The sequence below is a fragment of the Mustela putorius genome, unplaced genomic scaffold, assembly GCF_011764305.1.
Source record: "Mustela putorius furo isolate JIRA1106 unplaced genomic scaffold, ASM1176430v1.1 tig00003869_pilon_pilon_pilon, whole genome shotgun sequence".
Lineage (NCBI taxonomy): Eukaryota > Metazoa > Chordata > Mammalia > Carnivora > Mustelidae > Mustela > Mustela putorius.
Window position 1 is genome coordinate 18,770,689 of NW_025422021.1, and position 19,290 is coordinate 18,789,978.

The 19,290-nt window shown below is 37.0% G+C and overlaps 1 protein-coding gene across 4 annotated transcripts in view; it reads left to right on the forward strand.

The window, feature by feature from the left end:
- LOC101674189 (fibroblast activation protein alpha) overlaps positions 1 to 19,290 on the forward strand; it is a 74,195-nt gene that overhangs the window by 24,314 nt on the left and 30,591 nt on the right. For 3 of the 4 annotated variants that reach the window (XM_013051996.2, XM_004743956.3, XM_013051997.2), the window contains 8 exons: positions 1,444 to 1,516; positions 2,195 to 2,315; positions 3,213 to 3,367; positions 5,384 to 5,487; positions 7,788 to 7,923; positions 11,496 to 11,540; positions 18,155 to 18,259; positions 18,358 to 18,428. In XM_013051996.2, coding sequence (XP_012907450.1) covers positions 1,444 to 1,516; positions 2,195 to 2,315; positions 3,213 to 3,367; positions 5,384 to 5,487; positions 7,788 to 7,923; positions 11,496 to 11,540; positions 18,155 to 18,259; positions 18,358 to 18,428 — 810 coding nt within the window. The remainder of the gene's footprint in view (positions 1 to 1,443; positions 1,517 to 2,194; positions 2,316 to 3,212; positions 3,368 to 5,383; positions 5,488 to 7,787; positions 7,924 to 11,495; positions 11,541 to 18,154; positions 18,260 to 18,357; positions 18,429 to 19,290) is intronic. The other variant, XM_013051998.2, reaches the window with a different exon arrangement.

Sequence of the window (19,290 nt, forward strand, 5' to 3'; positions counted from 1 at the left end):
GCTGCATTCTTACATAGACGATGCCACAGCATATAGAAACCTAAGACACTATTACAATGTCAAAGGTAGCATGAACCCTGGCTTGACACAGAACTGTAACCAGGTGAAGACTGTCTTCTTTTCTGGATCATTCCTTTGCCTATGCCCTATGTCTTTTAATAGATTCTGGCCCTTTCTTCTGCTGCTTGTCAACTGCCCTCTGGCAGTCAGGATTCTCGCTGCAGCACCAAAGGTCTCTTCTTCCATGGACATTACTCTTTTTTGCCATCGGAAATGACCTACCCATTTTCCCTCACAGTTTCTTAGGCCTCAGGCTTCATGACCAAAGAAGTTACTTCAAAGTCACAGGTGTCCAAACTTTAAAAGAACAAAAAAAGTAGAAATGTCAGGCATATGTTAAATCCGGTTGAAGTTAGTTTTTGGAGGGGGAGGCTGAAGAGTCTTTCTTCAGGTTCCTCTATTTATATATGGTTTTGTGTCTCTATGAAAGCATTCTTAACAAAAACATTGATGCAATCTTCAACAAGATAATAGTCAAAACTGAAGCATGGCATCCTATGAGTCTTTAGCACTTGTAAAAATCTGAACACGTTCTTGTTGAAGAACCACAAAGTCTCCTCAGTGCAAGTTAGTCAATTGAGTATTTGCAGGGGGATTCTAGACATCAAAGTGAGATTTGGGGCCAATAAGATATTTGAAATTTCCCCATGGGTGGAGAACTTTGCAAGCTTAAGGCATACTGCCCAGTGTATGATCTGTTTTTCAGTTTAGCTTGAGATCAGATGTTCCTTTCCTTTTCTGATTTCAAGTCAGATCCCTGGGGAGATTGTCAAATGGCATCTTATTTTCAAAAATTTGAAATGCATATGCATTCACAGAGATGGGGGTTGTAAATGAGAATGTGGAAGAGTACATATTAAACTTCAGCACAATTATAGCATTTGAGAGCTGGAAGGCACTTCATCGACCATCTCAGCCTGATGTGTACAAATTTTACCGTCCTGAGGGTTAAGAGACTTGTGTTTAGGTAGAGGTCTGCCGAGAACCAGACACGTGATTTCAAAAAGTCATATCTCTCTAACCTCACGTTCCTTTTTTATAAAACAAAGGGGTTCTATCAGATAATGTCTAGAGAAAGTCCCACTTTCACAGCCTATAAATCTTTAATAAATCTTTAATTCACTTCACTATAAAGATCAGAAAACTGAGACCCAGAGAAGTGAGGTGACCTAAGTTACTAGTAAAGAACCCCAACTAGTACTCAATGTGTCTAGTACCAACAAGACTGTTACCACAGTCTTTCTGTTAGGTTTGAAGAAGCAGAGGATGATCCTTCATTGTTATTATTTATTTTTTTTCTGTTTACAAAGTTTTTTTTTTCATTGAACAGCAAGATTTATTATTATTTTTTCTTTCTTTCTTATGTTTTTTTACCCCTTCTAGAGCTTTTATAAGAAGAAATGAGCTTCCTCGTCCAATTCAGTATTTATGCTGGTCGCCTGTTGGGAGTAAATTAGTAAGTGTTTAAATTATAGAAGTGTTTAATCATTTAAATAAAAGAGGAGCCATTTGATTTTGGCCTTTGTTAAATTTCCCTGCCTGAAAGGAAAAAAAAAATTTCATGACTATTTTAGTGGTTAAAAATGGGAAGAGTTTTGATAAATTGAAACTCATCTGAGAATTCCGCAAAATCTCAAGCTCATGGATAGACTTCTTTAAATATCGCAGTCAAAAACTTTATCCTCATACTCAGCCAGAATGCGTTGTGCCAGAAAGCTGAGGAAAAATATGGTTTTCACAAGTTTCCCAGACTAGCTTCAGACAACATGAAATTTTGTCCAAGCTCTTATTTAAGGACTCTAAATAAAGATTAGATCTGGCTAGCTATTAATATTCAAAGATTTATTTGACTTTCTGTTAATATACACAATTACTTATTTGGGTAATAAAACAACGAATACAATAATAGACTTAATGCTTTATTTCATATAGACTTTAAAGATCATAATTGACGTTAACGTGAGTCGGTTGGTTTTCTGACCTATTAAGGCAATACTTTAGTTGTGAGTCTTTTTTGCGTCTGGATTACCACTCATTTTGCAGGTATTAAGTAAATAGTTAATATAAAAAGTTACAGATTTCATTGTATTTCCTATGGAATTCTCCTTATTAACTAACTTACTACCACTTCTAGGCATATGTCTATCAAAACAATATCTATTTGAAACAAAGACCAGAAGACCCACCTTTTCAAGTAACATATAATGGAAAAGAAAATAAAATATTCAATGGAATCCCAGACTGGGTGTATGAAGGTAAGCCGTATTCTTTTTTAGTGTTGTTATTTTAGGCTTTTAATTGAAAATAATTGCATATATTTAATAAAATGGAGATGAGTAGTATGTTACTGAGATGAATGGAATCATTTCTGAAATGATTATCAAGTTAGGAACAGGGTGTGCCTGTTCTGAAAAAGCAAAATCTAATAATCGGCCTGGAAGAGTTAATTTTCATAAATGTTATAAAGTGGTAGTAATAATTTATATTTCAAGAAGTATATGGTCTTTAGATGCTATGTTAACACATTTCTTCAGGTTTCTTTTTTCTTGAGAAATAAGCCTTCTTCCAAAATGAAACAGCAGTCTACGTAATTTTGCAGGGAAGTATTCCTAGTTTTTGATGCTTTCGTGAATTTTGTCCTCTTTCCAGGTCATGTAAGATCCAAGACTTACTTAGATGTTAAAAGGTCTCATAGTCCTTGCCTTTATTAAAAAATATATAACCAAACTGTTGTTGTTTTTTAAAATATTCCTAGGAGAAAAAGTCAACTTCCAACATTTATGTCACTTTGTAGTATAATTACTGTTCCCCTTTTTTGTGCTACTTTAGGTGACTACAAAAACTAGAAGCTGCCCTCAAAGGAAAAATTATTTATTGTTGAAATGTTTAATTACTTTACTTAAGTAATTATATTTCTGATTTAATATCAATTCCTAAGAAGACTGGTTGATATTTGATACGAAATGCAAAGTTAAACTATTTCTTTAAACTCAGATTGTCCTTTCTAATAACCAAATTTTAGCATATATCACATACACATTAAATAATTTATTTCAGTCAATAAATGGCTAATACAATGTACTTTGGAGCATTTACAGTGATCTTAAGAGTAAGGTATAGCTGTAATTAACATGCTTGTATTTATCTTTCAGAGGAAATGCTTGCTACAAAATATGCTCTCTGGTGGTCTCCTAATGGAAAATTTTTGGCATATGCAGAATTTAATGATACAGAGATACCAGTTATTGCCTATTCCTATTATGGTGATGAACAATATCCTAGAACAATAAATATTCCATACCCAAAGGTATGTTGAGTACTTTTATCAGATGCTTCCATTTCTCCCGTGTCAAAATGAGCAACCAATACCATGAATAGAGGTGGGATCAACAAGTTTGGAGAGCTTCTTATCCTTGTGCATTGTAAGGCAAACATTGTACTGTGCTCTATTATTTATGTGGACATCTGTTGCTTTGGACATCTGGTTGTGCTGGATGAAGGAGTCTTTGCAAAATCCATCGCAGAATCTTTGAAAAACATATGGTCTAGATTATGGAGGAAAAACAAGCTTAACTTAATTTTAATTTTTCATATTTCATGCTCCAAATTCAGGGTAAAGTTCTGTTTTGCAATTCCCTCTTGAATTCTCATGGAAATGCAAACTAGAATGGAAAATACAAGTGGTGAACTTGATGTTCCTGTCAGGTAGAAGTGGGCATGAGTTATGATCATTTCTGGACATACAAGGTAGGTTAAGTTTGTAAACCTACGTTCTTCTTGAGGAAATTAGACATGGAGTGAACCCGAGATTTCTTGTATAATAATTCTAGAACTCTCAGTGTACACACTTTTCACTCAGTCCCATGTCTGAAGAGAGGTCTCCCATGCCTGTAGTGAGAAAACAGCAAGGTCACAGGGGAGAAGCACCATACGCCGATCTGATTTTGACAATAAATCTGAAAGCGATCAAATCATAAATCCTCCTCTCTCACAGGGAGTGGAAGTGATTTTAGAAAATAGTGCTTTGTTCTTTGTTCTTTAGAAAATAGTGCTTTGTTCTGGATGGATCCAGTGGGTCCTATATGTGACAAAGATGGATGGGTGCGCATATGCACAAGTGGTTTTCAATGCCAGTCAAAGTGGTTTCAGTAAAAGAGACAGAAATAGCAGATGGTCTAAAATTTATGTTAAAAGTCATTTGAGAAAAGGCAGTGGATAGGAGATGCATGTTTAGGTAAAAGACCTCTCAATAGCTGGTTATAAAGTGAGAATGCTGGAGACATTGGGAAGCAAGAGGTGTGGTACTTGGGGCCCGAGATCTGAAAGAGCTTGGATCTTTAGAACAGTGGAAGGGAACAGGAAGACATGGAGGAACCCGGAACTGAGGCCTGACTGACACTGGCAGAGAAGTTGGGACCCAAATTTTTATGTTTCCTTGAAAACTGAAGTCGTTGAAACATCTGACGTTAGACTGAGAAGTGAGACAACTTGAAAGAAGTCAAAAGTCCCAGCAAAACCTCATCAGGAAACAGTTCACAGAAGGGCCTGGACAGGTCAGAGGAGGGCCTGGACAGTTCTTTAGATAAATCCAACCAGCATGGAGTCATTTAAGGCTGTGAACCTAAACTTTGTGGACTTAAATTGTTTAACAATTATACTCTCTTTTTCTGTGTTAAAATAACAGGAACTCTAAGAAGCTGTCTGGGTGTGAACTACACTGTCATGTAAATTTAGGGTGTATAATAGCACAGAAAGTACAAAACAAGAAAAGTGCAAATTCCATGGGCACTTTATTTGGAGGTGACATTTCCCTAATTTGGGGGAGATGATAGCAGTAGTAATGTAACCAGATTGAGTGGTGATTGTCCTAGACCAAATTATAGGGTGCAAGGCAAAAAGTATCTTTCATTTTTTATTCTTTACACACTTCTTTCCTCTATGCTCCCTCTAGCACATGGAGAAATGATTATTATACTTATCCTAATATAATAATTGGAAATATCTGTTTTGAAATTCAGAAAAGAGAATATCAATTATAGAACTGTATTTTCATACCCAAAATATTTTTTTCCCCTATGAATCGAAGCTTCCTCATTAATCACTTAAAATGTGTGTTTTTCACTCTGGTTGACTCAATATTTGTAATGGCCCTGCAAGTAAAATTGAAGTGAGATTCCTGGTCGTGTTATAATTAGAATATTTTCAAGAGTAATATACATAATATCATTAGCTTATAAAAATATGCTTAAATTCCTAAAGTGTCTTTAATATGTTGGTGCTCATTGGGATTTTATGAGTTTGTATATTTCCAATTTTTTGGCAGGCTGGAGCTAAAAATCCTGTTGTTCGGTTATTTATTATCGATGCTACTTATCCTGAGCACATAGGTCCCAGAGAAGTGCCAGTTCCAGCAATGATAGCGTCAAGGTATGGTAAGCTCAGCTGCTTCCCACCTTACACTGAATTTTAACACTGAAATTTCATAATTGGGATTTATACTTCCTTTCTAGTGAATTTATGATGTGTATACTCTAAGCAAAAATAAATAAATAAAATTGGCATGCAAACCTAAGAACATAACCTAATTAAAAATCAAAAATACATCTCTTAAATCAATTTTACAATATTAGCCTCTTTCACACATATAAAGATGATCATGATGATCAATCTGAGTGACACTTCCCTCAGATGTGTGAATGTAAACTTGGAATCAGTAGACAAATAGTAAAATTCCTGTGTGTTCTCAGCATGGCTTCTCTGAACTCTGGTCTACTCTCTTCTGCCCAGGGTTTACAGATTGTGCTTGACCACATATGTGTGACAAACAAAAGAAGATAGGTCAACCCTCTCCAATATTAGCTTTTTTTTTTTCTTTTACTAGGATGCAGTCTGTCCGTAATTAGCTGGTTGTCCAGTTATCTGTTTGGGGTTAACTATAGGTAGACAGGGGACTTGAAGCGGTCTCACTTGCCCTGCATGGTGCCTTATGTAGGTATCGGCTGATTATCCCTGGCTATAGCCACGACCCAGCCCTCCATGAATCTTCTGTGGTCATTCTGGACAAACAGAAGAGGTTCCCTACGCCCTGCCTGGTGGGCCTCCTTACCACTTCCCAAACCCTAGCAGGCCACGGCTTGGCTTCTTTCCTGCTTCCCCATGAAGAGGGAGTCCAGCCAGGACCGAGCGATTGATCCCTAACAGGGAAAAGAACCTCAGCAGAGGCCTTTTCTGGGCCCTACCGGGGTGAATCCACTTGCAGATAATTTAAAATGGCTTTATTTATTTATTTTTGGTGGGATGACCCATTACTCCCCCTACCCCAATCTAGTTGATGAAAACTTGATTCAATGTATCTTTTTTTTTTTTCTTTTGAAGCGCCATTCTCCTTAGGAGGCAAATGGAATGATACAAGGCGTACTGTAGAAGGAGGCAAGAGGCTTTGTTGGGGCATCTGTAAAATACTAACAATTTAATAGTAAGAGCTAAACTTTTCTCAGCACTCCCCATGGAGCAGGCAGAATTCTCAAGAACTTAAGCACTCTCAAGTTTTGTAGCAAGCTTTAAATTTGGTAATATTAGTATTCCCATTTTATATCGAAACAGAGGCACAGATATGTTAAGTAAGTAGCCTTAAATAGGATAACTGGTAGGAGGTAAAACCCGAATCTGAGCCAGAGACCCTTCCAGTTCTGGGATTTCTTTTACATCAATGTCCAAAATTCTGTGGTTTATTTACATTGATGGTCTCTATCTGTGGCTTCATCCTCAAAGCCAAGTAACAATTGCTGCGATTCACTGACACCAATACATGCCAAACATCATTTGAGTTACTGAGTATACATCATCTCTGATTATTACAGTAAACCTGAACTGCAACTTCTGATCACGGTCACAGTTAAAACTCAGCTTCCAAAACAAACCTGCCTGGAGAGAAATACGGGCACGTATCATACTTGGCTCTCTCTCAGTGAGTTAAAAAGTGAAAAATTCAGTTTACCTGTGAAAAATCACCAGGTTAATGCTTTTTCCCTCCAGGTTGACCAATGGCTTTGGCCTCATGTCTTAAAAAATTTTTTTAAAGATTTTATTTATTTACTTGGCAGACAGAGATCACAAATAGGCAGAGAGGCAGGCAGAGAGAGAGAGAGGAGGAAGCAGGCTCCCTGCGGAACAGAGAGCCCGATGTGGGGCTCGATTCCAGCACCCTGGGATCATGACCTGAGCCAAAGGCAGAGTCTTAACCCACTAAGCCACCCAGGCACCCCTTAAAATTTTTCTTAAGATGTAAAAATCCAAAAATGAGGAAAAAACTCAAGCATAAAATTATTCCATTTAGATGAATGAGCTATCTTATAGATATTCTTTAAAGGTCAGCAAGTATGGGGTGCCTGAGTGGTTCAGTAGGTTAAGCATCTGACTCTCAATGTTGGTTCAGGTCATGAACTATAAGGAGCCCCACATCGATTCTCGCCCCCCTCCCCCCCGCCTCTACACCTGCCCTGGGCTCACTTGCACTCTCTCTCTTAAAAATAATAATAATAATAAACTATAAAAAACAATTCAGCAAGCACATTTAAGCCTTCTCTGTAGAGAAAGGAAAGTTTTACCTTCCTTATCTATGGAATAAATATTTCATTATAATAAAATACATCCTTAGAAAACAGGACTTAAATTATTTGACATGATACTAGTTTATGGTTGTGACTCTCTGTTTTGCTTTTTTGCAGTGACTATTATTTCAGTTGGCTCACATGGGTTACTGATGAACGGATATGCTTGCAGTGGCTAAAAAGAATCCAGAATGTTTCGGTTCTGTCCATATGCGACTTCAGGGATGACTGGCAGTCATGGGATTGTCCAAAGGTAGGTTATAGTAAAGCCACAGAGGTATATTTCCAAAGATGAAAGTTATGAGTGTGTACTTATCTGTAGTTAATATTTTGTATTATAAGTCCAGAATTGCCTCATTCAACCCTTGATCCTTTGGAAAAAAACAAACAAACAAACAAAACCCTCTTTATTCAGAGTCCATTGTTTTAATTAAATAAGTAAGATAACCCTTGTTTTCTTAGATAGCATTAGCACTGATACTGCATGGAGAAAACCACTAACTGAAACAATGTAACACTGGAGAAATAAGGCATGTGGTTCTGAGTTAGGATAGGAATCTGTCCTTTTGAGAAGATACAATTGGCAGTCAAAAAACCCAAAATAAGGAGGATGAAAAGATAAGATGGGCCTTTTAGAGAAATAGATGTGTTCTATAAGAAAGGAAGAAAGAAAGAAAAAAGAAAGAAAGAAAGAAAGAAAGAAAGAAAGAAAGAAAGAAAGAAAGGCAAATGGTGCTATGTTCTATTCAGTGTAAAAATTGAGAAGCAAAAATTTCAGAGGAAATGGATATTATCAAAAGAAAGCCAAATATTCCCCCCCTTTTTAATTCTTTTTAAAAATTTTTTTCAGTGTTCTAAAATTCATTGTTTATGTACCACACTCAGTGCTCCATGTAGATAACTGAGACTATGACATGGAATTATCCTGCTCTCCTGTTATCTTGGGAGTACTCTATACTGTGCTAATTTTAGGAGGGAAAAATCCTTGAAAATTAGGCACAGATTTACTGTTGAGTTTTAATTGTTTCTATTGTTCAAATCCAAACATAATCTGTTAAATTAATGAGTTAGACAAGTACTTCAGCAATCTAAAAGCTTTAAAATGAGCCTGTTCCTAAGTGCTCATATTAGAGACTAAGAAATTACAAAATGTTTTCTTTAAATAGGAAATTTGATGGATATATTTCATAAGATTTCTAATTATGAAGACATGTTTCATTAAACCAAATATAGAATAAACCTATTTTATAATGTAAGAAAAAAAAGCACAGAGCAATCAAAGTAAATCACTAAATTCTATCTTGAAATTAGGACACTATGTTTTGCAAGAAAAGAGTCATATGAATCTATTTGGAAATATATCAGGACTATAATAGTCAACATTACTCGGGCTAAAAATATTTTTTAAATCACTACTCTGTAAGACGCTTGACTAATTTTGATGGAATATGCTAGAAGATTATTTTTATCTTATTTATATTTTGATATACAAAACAGAAAGATTTTGGCTTTAATGCAGTAGCATGGGGGGAGAAAAGAATAAGCTTGATGGTGGTAGTTAATTAGAAACCATTCGTATGATAAATCAGCTTTGGAGGAATATATCTTCAATGTTTTTATTGAATCTAGGTGTGAGGAATTATTACTTTAATTTTGTTACTTTAAAACGATAAGACCAGTCATTTAGATACAATTTTTAGTTTTCAAAAAAAAAAAAAAAAAGGCATTTAAAAACGCAATTGCTTTGGAATCTGAAATTCTAATTATCAAAATCAGGGACAACTTTAATCCAAACTGACAGAATATGTAAGATGCTTATTCAAGGAGATGTGGAATTCCTTGGAATATAAACTTTAGTTTTATGGCCCAAAACAGTGATTAAATTTAGAATACCAGGTTTAATTAACCTTAGGATTTCAAAACAACCTCTGTTTCAAAATAATTTGGTAAGTACATGGAACACATTTTCAGATTTAAGAACAACAAAGTGTTGAGTTAGACAACAAAGCTGTGCCTTAAGATTTATTATTCCCGGGGACGCCTGGGTGGCTCAGTTGGTTAAGCAGCTGCCTTCGGCTCAGGTCATGATCCCGGCGTCCTGGGATCGAGTCCCACATCGGGCTCCTTGCCCTCCGCAGGGAGCCTGCTTCTCCCTCTGACTCTGCCTTCCACTCTGTCTGCCTATGCTCGCTCTCGCTCACTCTCTCTCTGACAAATAAATAAATAAAAAAAAAAAAAAAAAAAAAAAGATTTATTATTCCCTTGCTTTTTATGACAGTACCTTCTCTCATGGTTCTCTTTTTTCTTCGCTGACTGTTCTTTTTGTTTCCAGCTCTTCTTTTTCTGTTCTCTAGAAATCTTATTATTCTCCAAATTACCTTGTATTTGCAAGATAGGCTAACTGCTATAACAACAGTAAAGCCCTTCCAGTAATTCAGTGGGTTAAGATAATAGAAATGTTTTGCACATTCATGTAACCACCTACTAGTGAGTCCAGGTGAGTGGGGAACGGTGAGGGGTGGGAGATGGGGTGCTCAGGGTGATGGCAGTTCTGCTATCTTATCTAGTGACTTCTAAGACTAGTCGAAAGTCATTCAAACCTGTCCACCAGCATCCAGTTAGGGGATGGAAAAGGGAATAGAGGATCATGTATAAGAGATTTTGATAGGCTAGGCCTTGAAGTGGAATGAATCACTTCTGCTGACACACCATTGGTTAGAACTTATCACATGACCACATCCTATAACAAGGAGGCCTGGGAGCTTGGCTCTAGTCCTAGCAAAATGAGGAAATGATTGCTGATAATCTTCAAGTCTTTGCCACAACCCTCAACTTATTCTTTCGGTGATTTTTATCTATACCAGAGGTTTTGGTCACCATTTGCCCCTCAAATTTAATCTGAGGATTTGAACTTTTAAGTATCTCTGGCTACATCTTCTCTGGTCTGTCCTCATTTTCAATACCTAGATGTAGGCCTTTATCATCTTTTTTCCAAGCATTACAACAGCCTTCTAGTTATCTCTCTGCCTCTTTCTATCTTACTCACTTCCAATCCCTTCTCTGTATCATTTTTGCAATTATATTTCACAAATTGAGATTTTGAAATCCTTCAAAGGATTTACCCAGAGGAGGGGTCCAAACTCCCTAGGGTGACATCAGAGTTTCTCCAGGATCTTTCTGATACCCCATCATCTTTCCTCATCTTCAACTCTTTTCAATAGTTATCCTCCCCTTGGCCATATTGAACCATGCCTGTGGCCTGTGAACCATGCTACTAAGCTGGCCTGGTCTCTGTGTTGTTCATTTCACCTAGAATGCTCTTTCTCTAAATATTTGTCTAGGAAAGTCAATTAGGCTTACTTAGGCTTACTAAATTTTGTTCAATGAATGATTGATGGTATTATGCTAAAATATGCACCAAAATAAGATCTAGTGCACATTTTAAGATTCCTATCTGCTTAATAAGACTAAGAAAAGAAAAAAAATTAACCTAAATTCCACTGTGAAATGGCTTTTTAAACTACGTAACACTAAGTGCTTAGGTTGTGCTAGGCTCCACAGACAGAATAATTCCAGGCACTGCCTTATGGGAAATTAAATCAGAATTCTTAAAGGTTTGCATAAGATCCAGCTTTTAGATTACTTATGTGTATGCAATAGTGTTAATGTATAAGATTTTGAATATGGTCATCTTAAACTCAAGTGTGAAGTTACTCGATTACAATAGTACAGTTTGAGTAGGCAGCTTAACTGGTTCAAATGCCCAGATCGTATTTAGGAAAAACTGTTCTCCTAATGGTATGCTTGATGTGATCTTTCTTTTAGACCCAGGAGCATATAGAAGAAAGCAGAACTGGATGGGCTGGTGGAGTATGATTTTGCTATATTTTCCTTATATTTTAATGTCACTTGACAGATTCTCAGCTATCTAAGGACTATTTCAAATGTATCCAAAATAGCACTACTTGTTTCATAGAAAAAAATAACAAGGTAAAAAACTACAACAATAAAAGTAATGGTCCTTTCAGCAATTTTGTGCCAGACAATTTTAATATCTATATATTTAAAATTCTGTTGAGAACAAACCATATTCCTCATGTCCCAACCTTAGCTTTTTTTTTTTTTTAATTTATTTATTTGACAGAGAGAGAAATCTCAAGTAGGCAGAGAGGAAGCAGGTAGAGAGAGGGGAGAAGCAGGCTCCCTGCTGAGCAGAGAGCCTGATGTGGGGCTTGATCCCAGGACCCTGAGACCATGACCTGAGCCGAAGGCAGAGGCTTAACCCACTGAGCCACCCAGGCGCCCCCAACCTTAGCTTTTTAATTGACTCTCTGATATTCGTAACTAATGCTCTTATTAAACAAACAATGATTATTTTTTCAAAAGGGATCATAATTCCTGATCAGCTTAAAATAATAATTATTAGCCATTTGAAGCCAGAAGAACCAAATACACTGGTATTTTTAGTCATTTAAAGATAATCTACATTTATTATATTTCATATAAACTGAAATGAATAAGTGAATTATATATTTTTTCCAGTCTTTAAGTGGTACCAAATAGGAAAATGTGTGTTTTTGTTATGGTTTTTTTTTTATCACTTATATGTAGAGTTTTGGGGATAGGTTTATTCAGTAATTTGTGAGAATTTTTAGTGTAAAAAAATAATGTTTTACAAAATTATCACTTGTGCCTAATATCCATGAAGAATACACAATAGGACAGAGAATGAATGAACGTAATGTAGATGCTGCCACTTCATACAAGCATATTGAATTTAACTCACATTTGGATTTAAAAACAAAATAAAGCACACAGTTTCTCTGAGTGGCACATGCAAAGACAAGGGAAACTCTTAGGACCTCATTTAACATATTAACTCATGATATAAGGACAATAAAGGATTTAGAGTCAATTGTAAGATGATAACTCATAAAAATTCACAGTTAAGGTGAGTAGAAAGAAGGTAAATGGTAAAGTAAAAATCATCAGATATTAAAAACTCTTTTTTGTACACTTTTCTGGATTTAGCAATATTAGCTTACCTATACTTACTCTGTCTTCATTTAAAGATATTTCAGTTTTATTCATTAACTTGAGAGTAGTTACTTTACTATTTACATCCAGTAAGTGTAAGTTATATTCTAAAATAGCAAGGTAACAAGGATAGGTGTGTACTTGAGGAAAAGAAATGGGTAAGTCCTATTTAAGTTCATTCTGCCACTGTACTAAGTAACACAAGAAAAATCAGGAGTAAAAGCACAGGATTTTCTAAATTTTTGGAATGTTGGTCTATCTGAAGCCCATCTTCAAAAAAGGTAATTCCTAGATCATTGTTTGAAAACTTGAGGAAGGGGGAAGTTAACCTATGAGTTCACTCCCATTATAAAATTTCCCGTAGAGACTGAAGGCACAGAAAAATACTTGAAGACGTCCCTTTGTTGTATTCTCCATAATAATAACATAGCTGGATTTACTGCAGAATAACATGAATGATATGATTTTACAAAGAGGTCTATGGCCATACCACCCTGAACGCGCCCGATCTCGTCTGATGATTGTACAAAGAGATAAGCAATGATACCAACAGTCTTCTCAAATTCATGATTTCAGGAATCCACACCCGTTTATCCTGAAAATGCTACCAGCATTCAAAATACTCTGAAATATTTTAGAATGCATCTTTTGAAATCTCTTATTTGTAAGCATCTTAGAGTCAACATTTTTTTAAAAGATTTATTTATTTATTTGACAGACAGAGATCACAAGTAGCCAGAGAGGCAACAGAGAGAGAGGGAGGAAGCAGGCTCCAAACTGAGCAGAGAACCCAATGCAAGGCTAGATCCCAGGACCCTGGGATCATGACCTGAGCCGAAGGCAGAGACTTTAACCCACTGAGCCACCCAGGCACCCCTCAACATTTGTATCTTATCAATTTTTACAATCTGGATAGAACCAGCCTTGCAACCTCCACAAATGAGCTGGATGAATGGATCGATTAATTAATTAATTGCCTTCTAAACCCATAGAACATTGTTTTAATTACCTTCTGTGGAGGCACACGCATATCCTTCAAAGGAAGGTGAGATCCTTACATTAAATAAAAAATTACTTTTAAAAAATCATGCCAAAATAAATCTAGTGAACAGTGCCTTATTTATCTGCAACATATGATTTTGTGCTAGATCATTTTAAGGTCTGTAGCTTTGGAATTCTATTGAGAAAAAATATTTTTTCATGAACTCATCTTGATCTCTTAAAATTTACCCAGTAGTCTATAAATTTTCTAAATACCGGAAGAGGTATTGTCGGAAAATCTTTGCACTGATAGCCTCCAAGAATAAGCTCACATTCTCCAAAGGCAGCTGCTTTGAAGAGGCCATTCATTAGACGTTGTAAGTTTTGAGATGTCTTTTGACTCTTTTGTCTCAGGCGATAACTTTACATGCTCATAACTCATATGTCATAATATTCTGGATAGCTTCCTTTGACCTATAATCAAACCAATGGCTTAATAAAACTACTCAGAAATAACCTAGAAATATGTATGTCTTTCAGACATTTGTTCAAGTAATATTTATGAAGTTTTTAGAGAAAGTTCACAGGCTAGCCATGTTAGTATAAAACTAAAGAGCAATTTTAGAAAAGTTGTTCCTTTAAAATTTATTAAGGAAATTTAAACTGAAAAACACTTGGAAACCGCCTGTGAATTAGAGGTGTGAGATTGAATGACTGGCATAAAGCAATGCACCTAAGCAAGGCATGGAACTAGCACATGGAACTTTACCTATAACTTTCTGTCCTCCAGCATGAAATATTCAGTGTTTTAATTTGGGGGAAATAACCTAAGATCTCCTCTGGTATTTGATCAGAAAAATAACAACAAGAAGTTCACTTCAAACAAATTTTTTTCTTGTCCTGTAGAGAACAGACAAAAAAAAAAAAAAAGAAAGAAAGAAACCTTTAATCAAAGGATCTAGGATTGAGTTAGTAAAATTTGGAAAACAGGCACTAAAAGGGTACAACACAGAGTGCAAAGCCACATTTAAATCATTTTAAAATAAGTAAGCAATACACTACACCTCCCTTAGCCGTTGGCAAAATCCCTTTGTTCAGAAAAAATGAAGGTTGTTTTGGGTTTGTATTTTTTTTTTTAACTTTTAGGTGAGGTTTTATTTCCTTGTTTCACAAATAAAGCTGTCCGAATTTAGTTGCCAGAAAAATGAGTTTTCGACTCGATGCTTGGAAGTCTGTGCTTTTCACCAAATGTGGACTCCGTTTAAGCATCAGACTTTGCTAAGTAGGACCTCAGTGTTGTTCCTCAACCACGGCAAGAAATTATCTGGTGGTAAATAATCTTACCTACCAAGTACAATATTTGAAATGGCTTTGCACATAATGGTAAGTAATTCTTCAGAAAATCTAAGCACAAAGAAGGGGCTGTGAAAAGGCTTTGTTAAAACTGAGGACCACCTAGTTATGGGTGCTTATCTAGGGTCTGGGCGTAACTTGCTGCCCAAAGCACTTAACTCAGGATGCGTGAGGGACCCAGCTCTGGGAAAGTGAAGGCGGAAATATTTCACACTCTCTTTAGCTCACCTGAGTTACCCGTTCATCTAAAGCAGCTGTCTTCAACGTGTGCAATAAAAGGGGAGAAGATAACAGTCTTTGCTTAGCAGAGATACTCTTCCTGTTCACCTGATTCTCGTATCTTAAAACATAACACTCTGCCCTCTTATTTTTTTCAATGAAAATGAAATTTTAAGTCTTCATCTAGAACAAAACCTTTTTTACAGTTCCTTACTGTCTGAAGGTGTGAGGCGTGTATGTTTTTACTCTGGCATCTTAAAATATTTCGTGACCCTGGTTCCATTTTAGTAGCAAAGACAACGTAGCACTGGTTTTTGTCTTTCACCCTGAGGAGTGAGAGGGAGGCATTGTGAAATGGCTGTCACTAAGTAGGTATATCATTATTTTCCCGTAGGCAACGCTTCATTCTAAAATGAAGAATGGCTTGTCATGGCGACCTATGCTAATGAAATTCCGTCCACAAAATCACAAGGCAGAATCTCTTTTCCCTGGGCCCCCTTTTCACTCTCAATTTCATTTAGGGGCATTAGTTCCAATCCCCCAAGTCCCACTGAGTCTGGTCTTATGATTAATGAAACTAACAAAGGAATCGTGTAAGGAGACAGATTCTCCATATTCCATTTTTCATTTGGTGAAAGACATCCATTCTGTGCCAGAGTGATAAGACTTAGAGTGTGTTAGCTTCCTGCGACTGCTGCAACAAACCACCACAAACTCGGTGGCTTGAAACAACTGAAATTCACTCTGTCACCATCTTGGAAGCTGTAAGTCCAAAGTCAAGGTGTCAGCAGGGTCGTGCTCCCTCTGAAGCTCCCAGGGAAGAATTCTTTCTCACCTCTTCCAGCTACGAGTGGCCCTTGGCTGTCCTTGGATTTCCTCAGTTTGCAATGGTGTCTCTCTCATCTCTGCTTCACCATCACGTAGACTTCTTCCCCGTGTCCCTGTGTGTCTAGTGGTGTCCTCTCTTCTAATGAGAACACCAGCCAAATTGGATTCAAGGCCCACCCACCCTAACCCAATACAATCGCATTTCAGTGCTTACCTTGGTCTTCCTCCATCTGGGTGGCTAAAACAAAGTGCCATAGCCTGGTGACTTAGAGACAACAGAAGCTAATTTTTCACACTTTTGGAGTCTGAAAGTCTAGCACAGGGTGCCAGCCAGGTTGGGTTCTGGTGAGCGCTCTCTTCTGGGTTGCAGACTACCAACTTCTTGGATCCTCACATGGTGGAAACAGAGCAAGGGAAGACAGTTCTCTGGTGATTCTTGTTGAGGGCATTAATCCCATTCAGAGGGGCTCTAACGCTATGACCTCATCTCATCCTAATCACCTGCCAAAGGTCCCACCTCCTAAATACCGTCCTAGTGGCGGGCTAGGGTTTCAAAATATGAATTTTGGGGGCCATAGAAACATTCAGTCCATAATAGTCACCATTGGAGATTCTGGGTTCAAATGAATTTTGGAGAATGTTCTTCAGACCACTACAGATACCATACCCAAATAAATTACATTTTAATATGCAACCATAACCATCAATTTTATCAAAAAGCATCAATTATCAGATCACACGTGGAGCCTTCACTTAAAAAGCCTACAGTAACTAAAAGACACTGTTTGGTTGTTGTCCCTTGGTCAGTTCTGAAGGAAGCACTTCTGGCTAGCGACAACTGGTTTGGGATTATTTGTGGGAATCTCTACTGGGAGATGCAGAGCAGCTCTTCCCTCATGTGGCCGTTTTTTGCCTTTCTTCCACATCTCAATGACAACAAAGCCAACAAATCTAAGATAAGGGTTTGTTTTTTTTTTTAATGCCTTTTTTTCCAATTGAAATGAATTTTTGTTGTTGTTGTTGTTTTTTATTATGTTGAGTTGATGGGTTTTTTTTTATAGGATTTTTTTTTGCTTTATATATATTTTTTTAATTTATTTATTTTCAGCATCATAATAATGATCATAACAGTATCATTATTTTTTCACCACACCCAGTGCTCCATGCAATCTGTGCCCTCTATAATACCCACCACCTGGTACCCCAACCTCCCACCCCCCCCACCACTTCAAACCCCTCAGATGGTTATTTTTTTAATGGTGAAACTACTAGCTGAAATAGGGTATGAGTACATTTGCAGGATTTTAGTTCTCTATACCATTCCAGATGTAGAGGTGTTGCTTGCTCTCTTCCAGAGCACAGATAAACTGAGTGTCAGAGACTCCTTCAGTCATTCAGCAGTTCCCAGCAAGTGGCCAGTGGGGGCCCTGGGAAGAGATCAGAGACAGGCAAGCAGGCCTGCTTGGCTCCCTGAGCTTAAGGAGTAAACCTCCTATTTGCCTTAGCTGGGGAAACAATTTTATCTCAAGTCTGGAAGTTCTAGAAGCTTCTTTCCAACATTAAAAACAGTGGCTAGCAGGCCATGATATTTTCATGTTTAAAATGTCTTCATTGAGTCATTGGCATTAGGTGCTTGACATAAGACAAAACAAAAATCAAAAGAACTATCAGCCTTCATGAGTCACACTTTGGTCAAATACCACATTTTAAAGTTTGACTTGACTAGATAGCAACACTCACTTGTGATTCTTTTAACTCTATTTCAAACCACATTATCTCCAAGCATAGACATTCAGTCCAAATTAAACATTATAAGCACAGCGTTATGTAGTAGCAATTAAGCAGCAGTTGGAATGTGCAAATGCCTGTTGGAATCCCTAGGAAAGCTGTCTATCTGAAAGAATAGGATTTCAGATGTGAGTGATAGAAGACAGGGGAGGCAAGACGTTCTGGTTCCTATAATCCTAACTATCCACTGCTTTTAACCAAAAAAAAAAAAAAAAAAAAAGATCTATAGTTTTAGTTTGGTTTGTCTTTTGAACATAACCTCTGTTCATTTCTTCCAGTTCTTTGTTTCAACACCCGTTTTCAGCTATGATGCCATTTCGTACTACAAAATATTTAGCGACAAGGATGGCTACAAACATATTCACTATATCAAAGACACTGTGGTATGTTCCTTCCAAGATTTATCTCCTCAAAGATCATTCACTTGAGGTTGCTCAAATAACGCTCAGCTTCACACAACATAATGTTTGTCTTTTTATAGGAAAATGCTATTCAAATTACAAGTGGCAAGTGGGAGGCCATAAATATATTCAGAGTAACACAGGATTCACTGTAAGTATTGCATGAAGCATGATGCACCATTCAGGTTTTAATTGGCACTGATGGACACACAAATGATACTGTACCACCTCTTCGTTAAGAACATTTTTGGTTACTTACTCTATACGTTAGTCAGATCGCTGTCGTTTCGTGAAGACTGCACATTCTTTAACAGCTAGTTAACATGATTTCTTTCAGGAAAGAATATTTGGTAAGCGGTCATGTCTCTTCTGGTACTTGGTAGATAATTAAAGTATAAAATTTTAAAAATAACAACTCCTTCTAAACACAAATTTTATTCTTCATCACTCAAAAAAAGGAACAAGCTTCAAAAATCCATAAAGGGCAGCCCGTAAATGCAGACTTTTTTTTTTTTTTTTTTTTTTTGGTAGTGATTCACTGTTATAGAAATTTAAGATCATTATCAGTAACAGCTATCATTTTTTGAACAATTACTTTCTACCACGTACTGTGAAGTAGAAACAGAGGTAAGGAAAACCCAAAGGCCGAAAGACCCAGTGATGGTATTAATTGCGGCCTGCAAAATGGAGGCCTAAACTGGAACGGTGGCAATGAGATACAGACTCTTGGAAGGAAATGCTATGCCCCTTTTTCTGTGTGTCCTTAGCGCTTAGCATAATGTCTGACACAGTGCTGGAATTCAGAAAACGTCTGTTACATGAATGAGAGGAAGGGCACACGGCCTTAAGGACAGGTGGAGGATGAACGAGACAGCTGACTTCGTGGCAGTGAAGGAAAAGGGAAGGAAAAGCCAAGCGGACTCGGTCGCCAGGATTAGATGAGGGCAACCGTGAAGTCTCTGACAGAACAGGAAAGCCGTGGGGGGCTGCTTAGAAAAGACATGGAGTAGTTT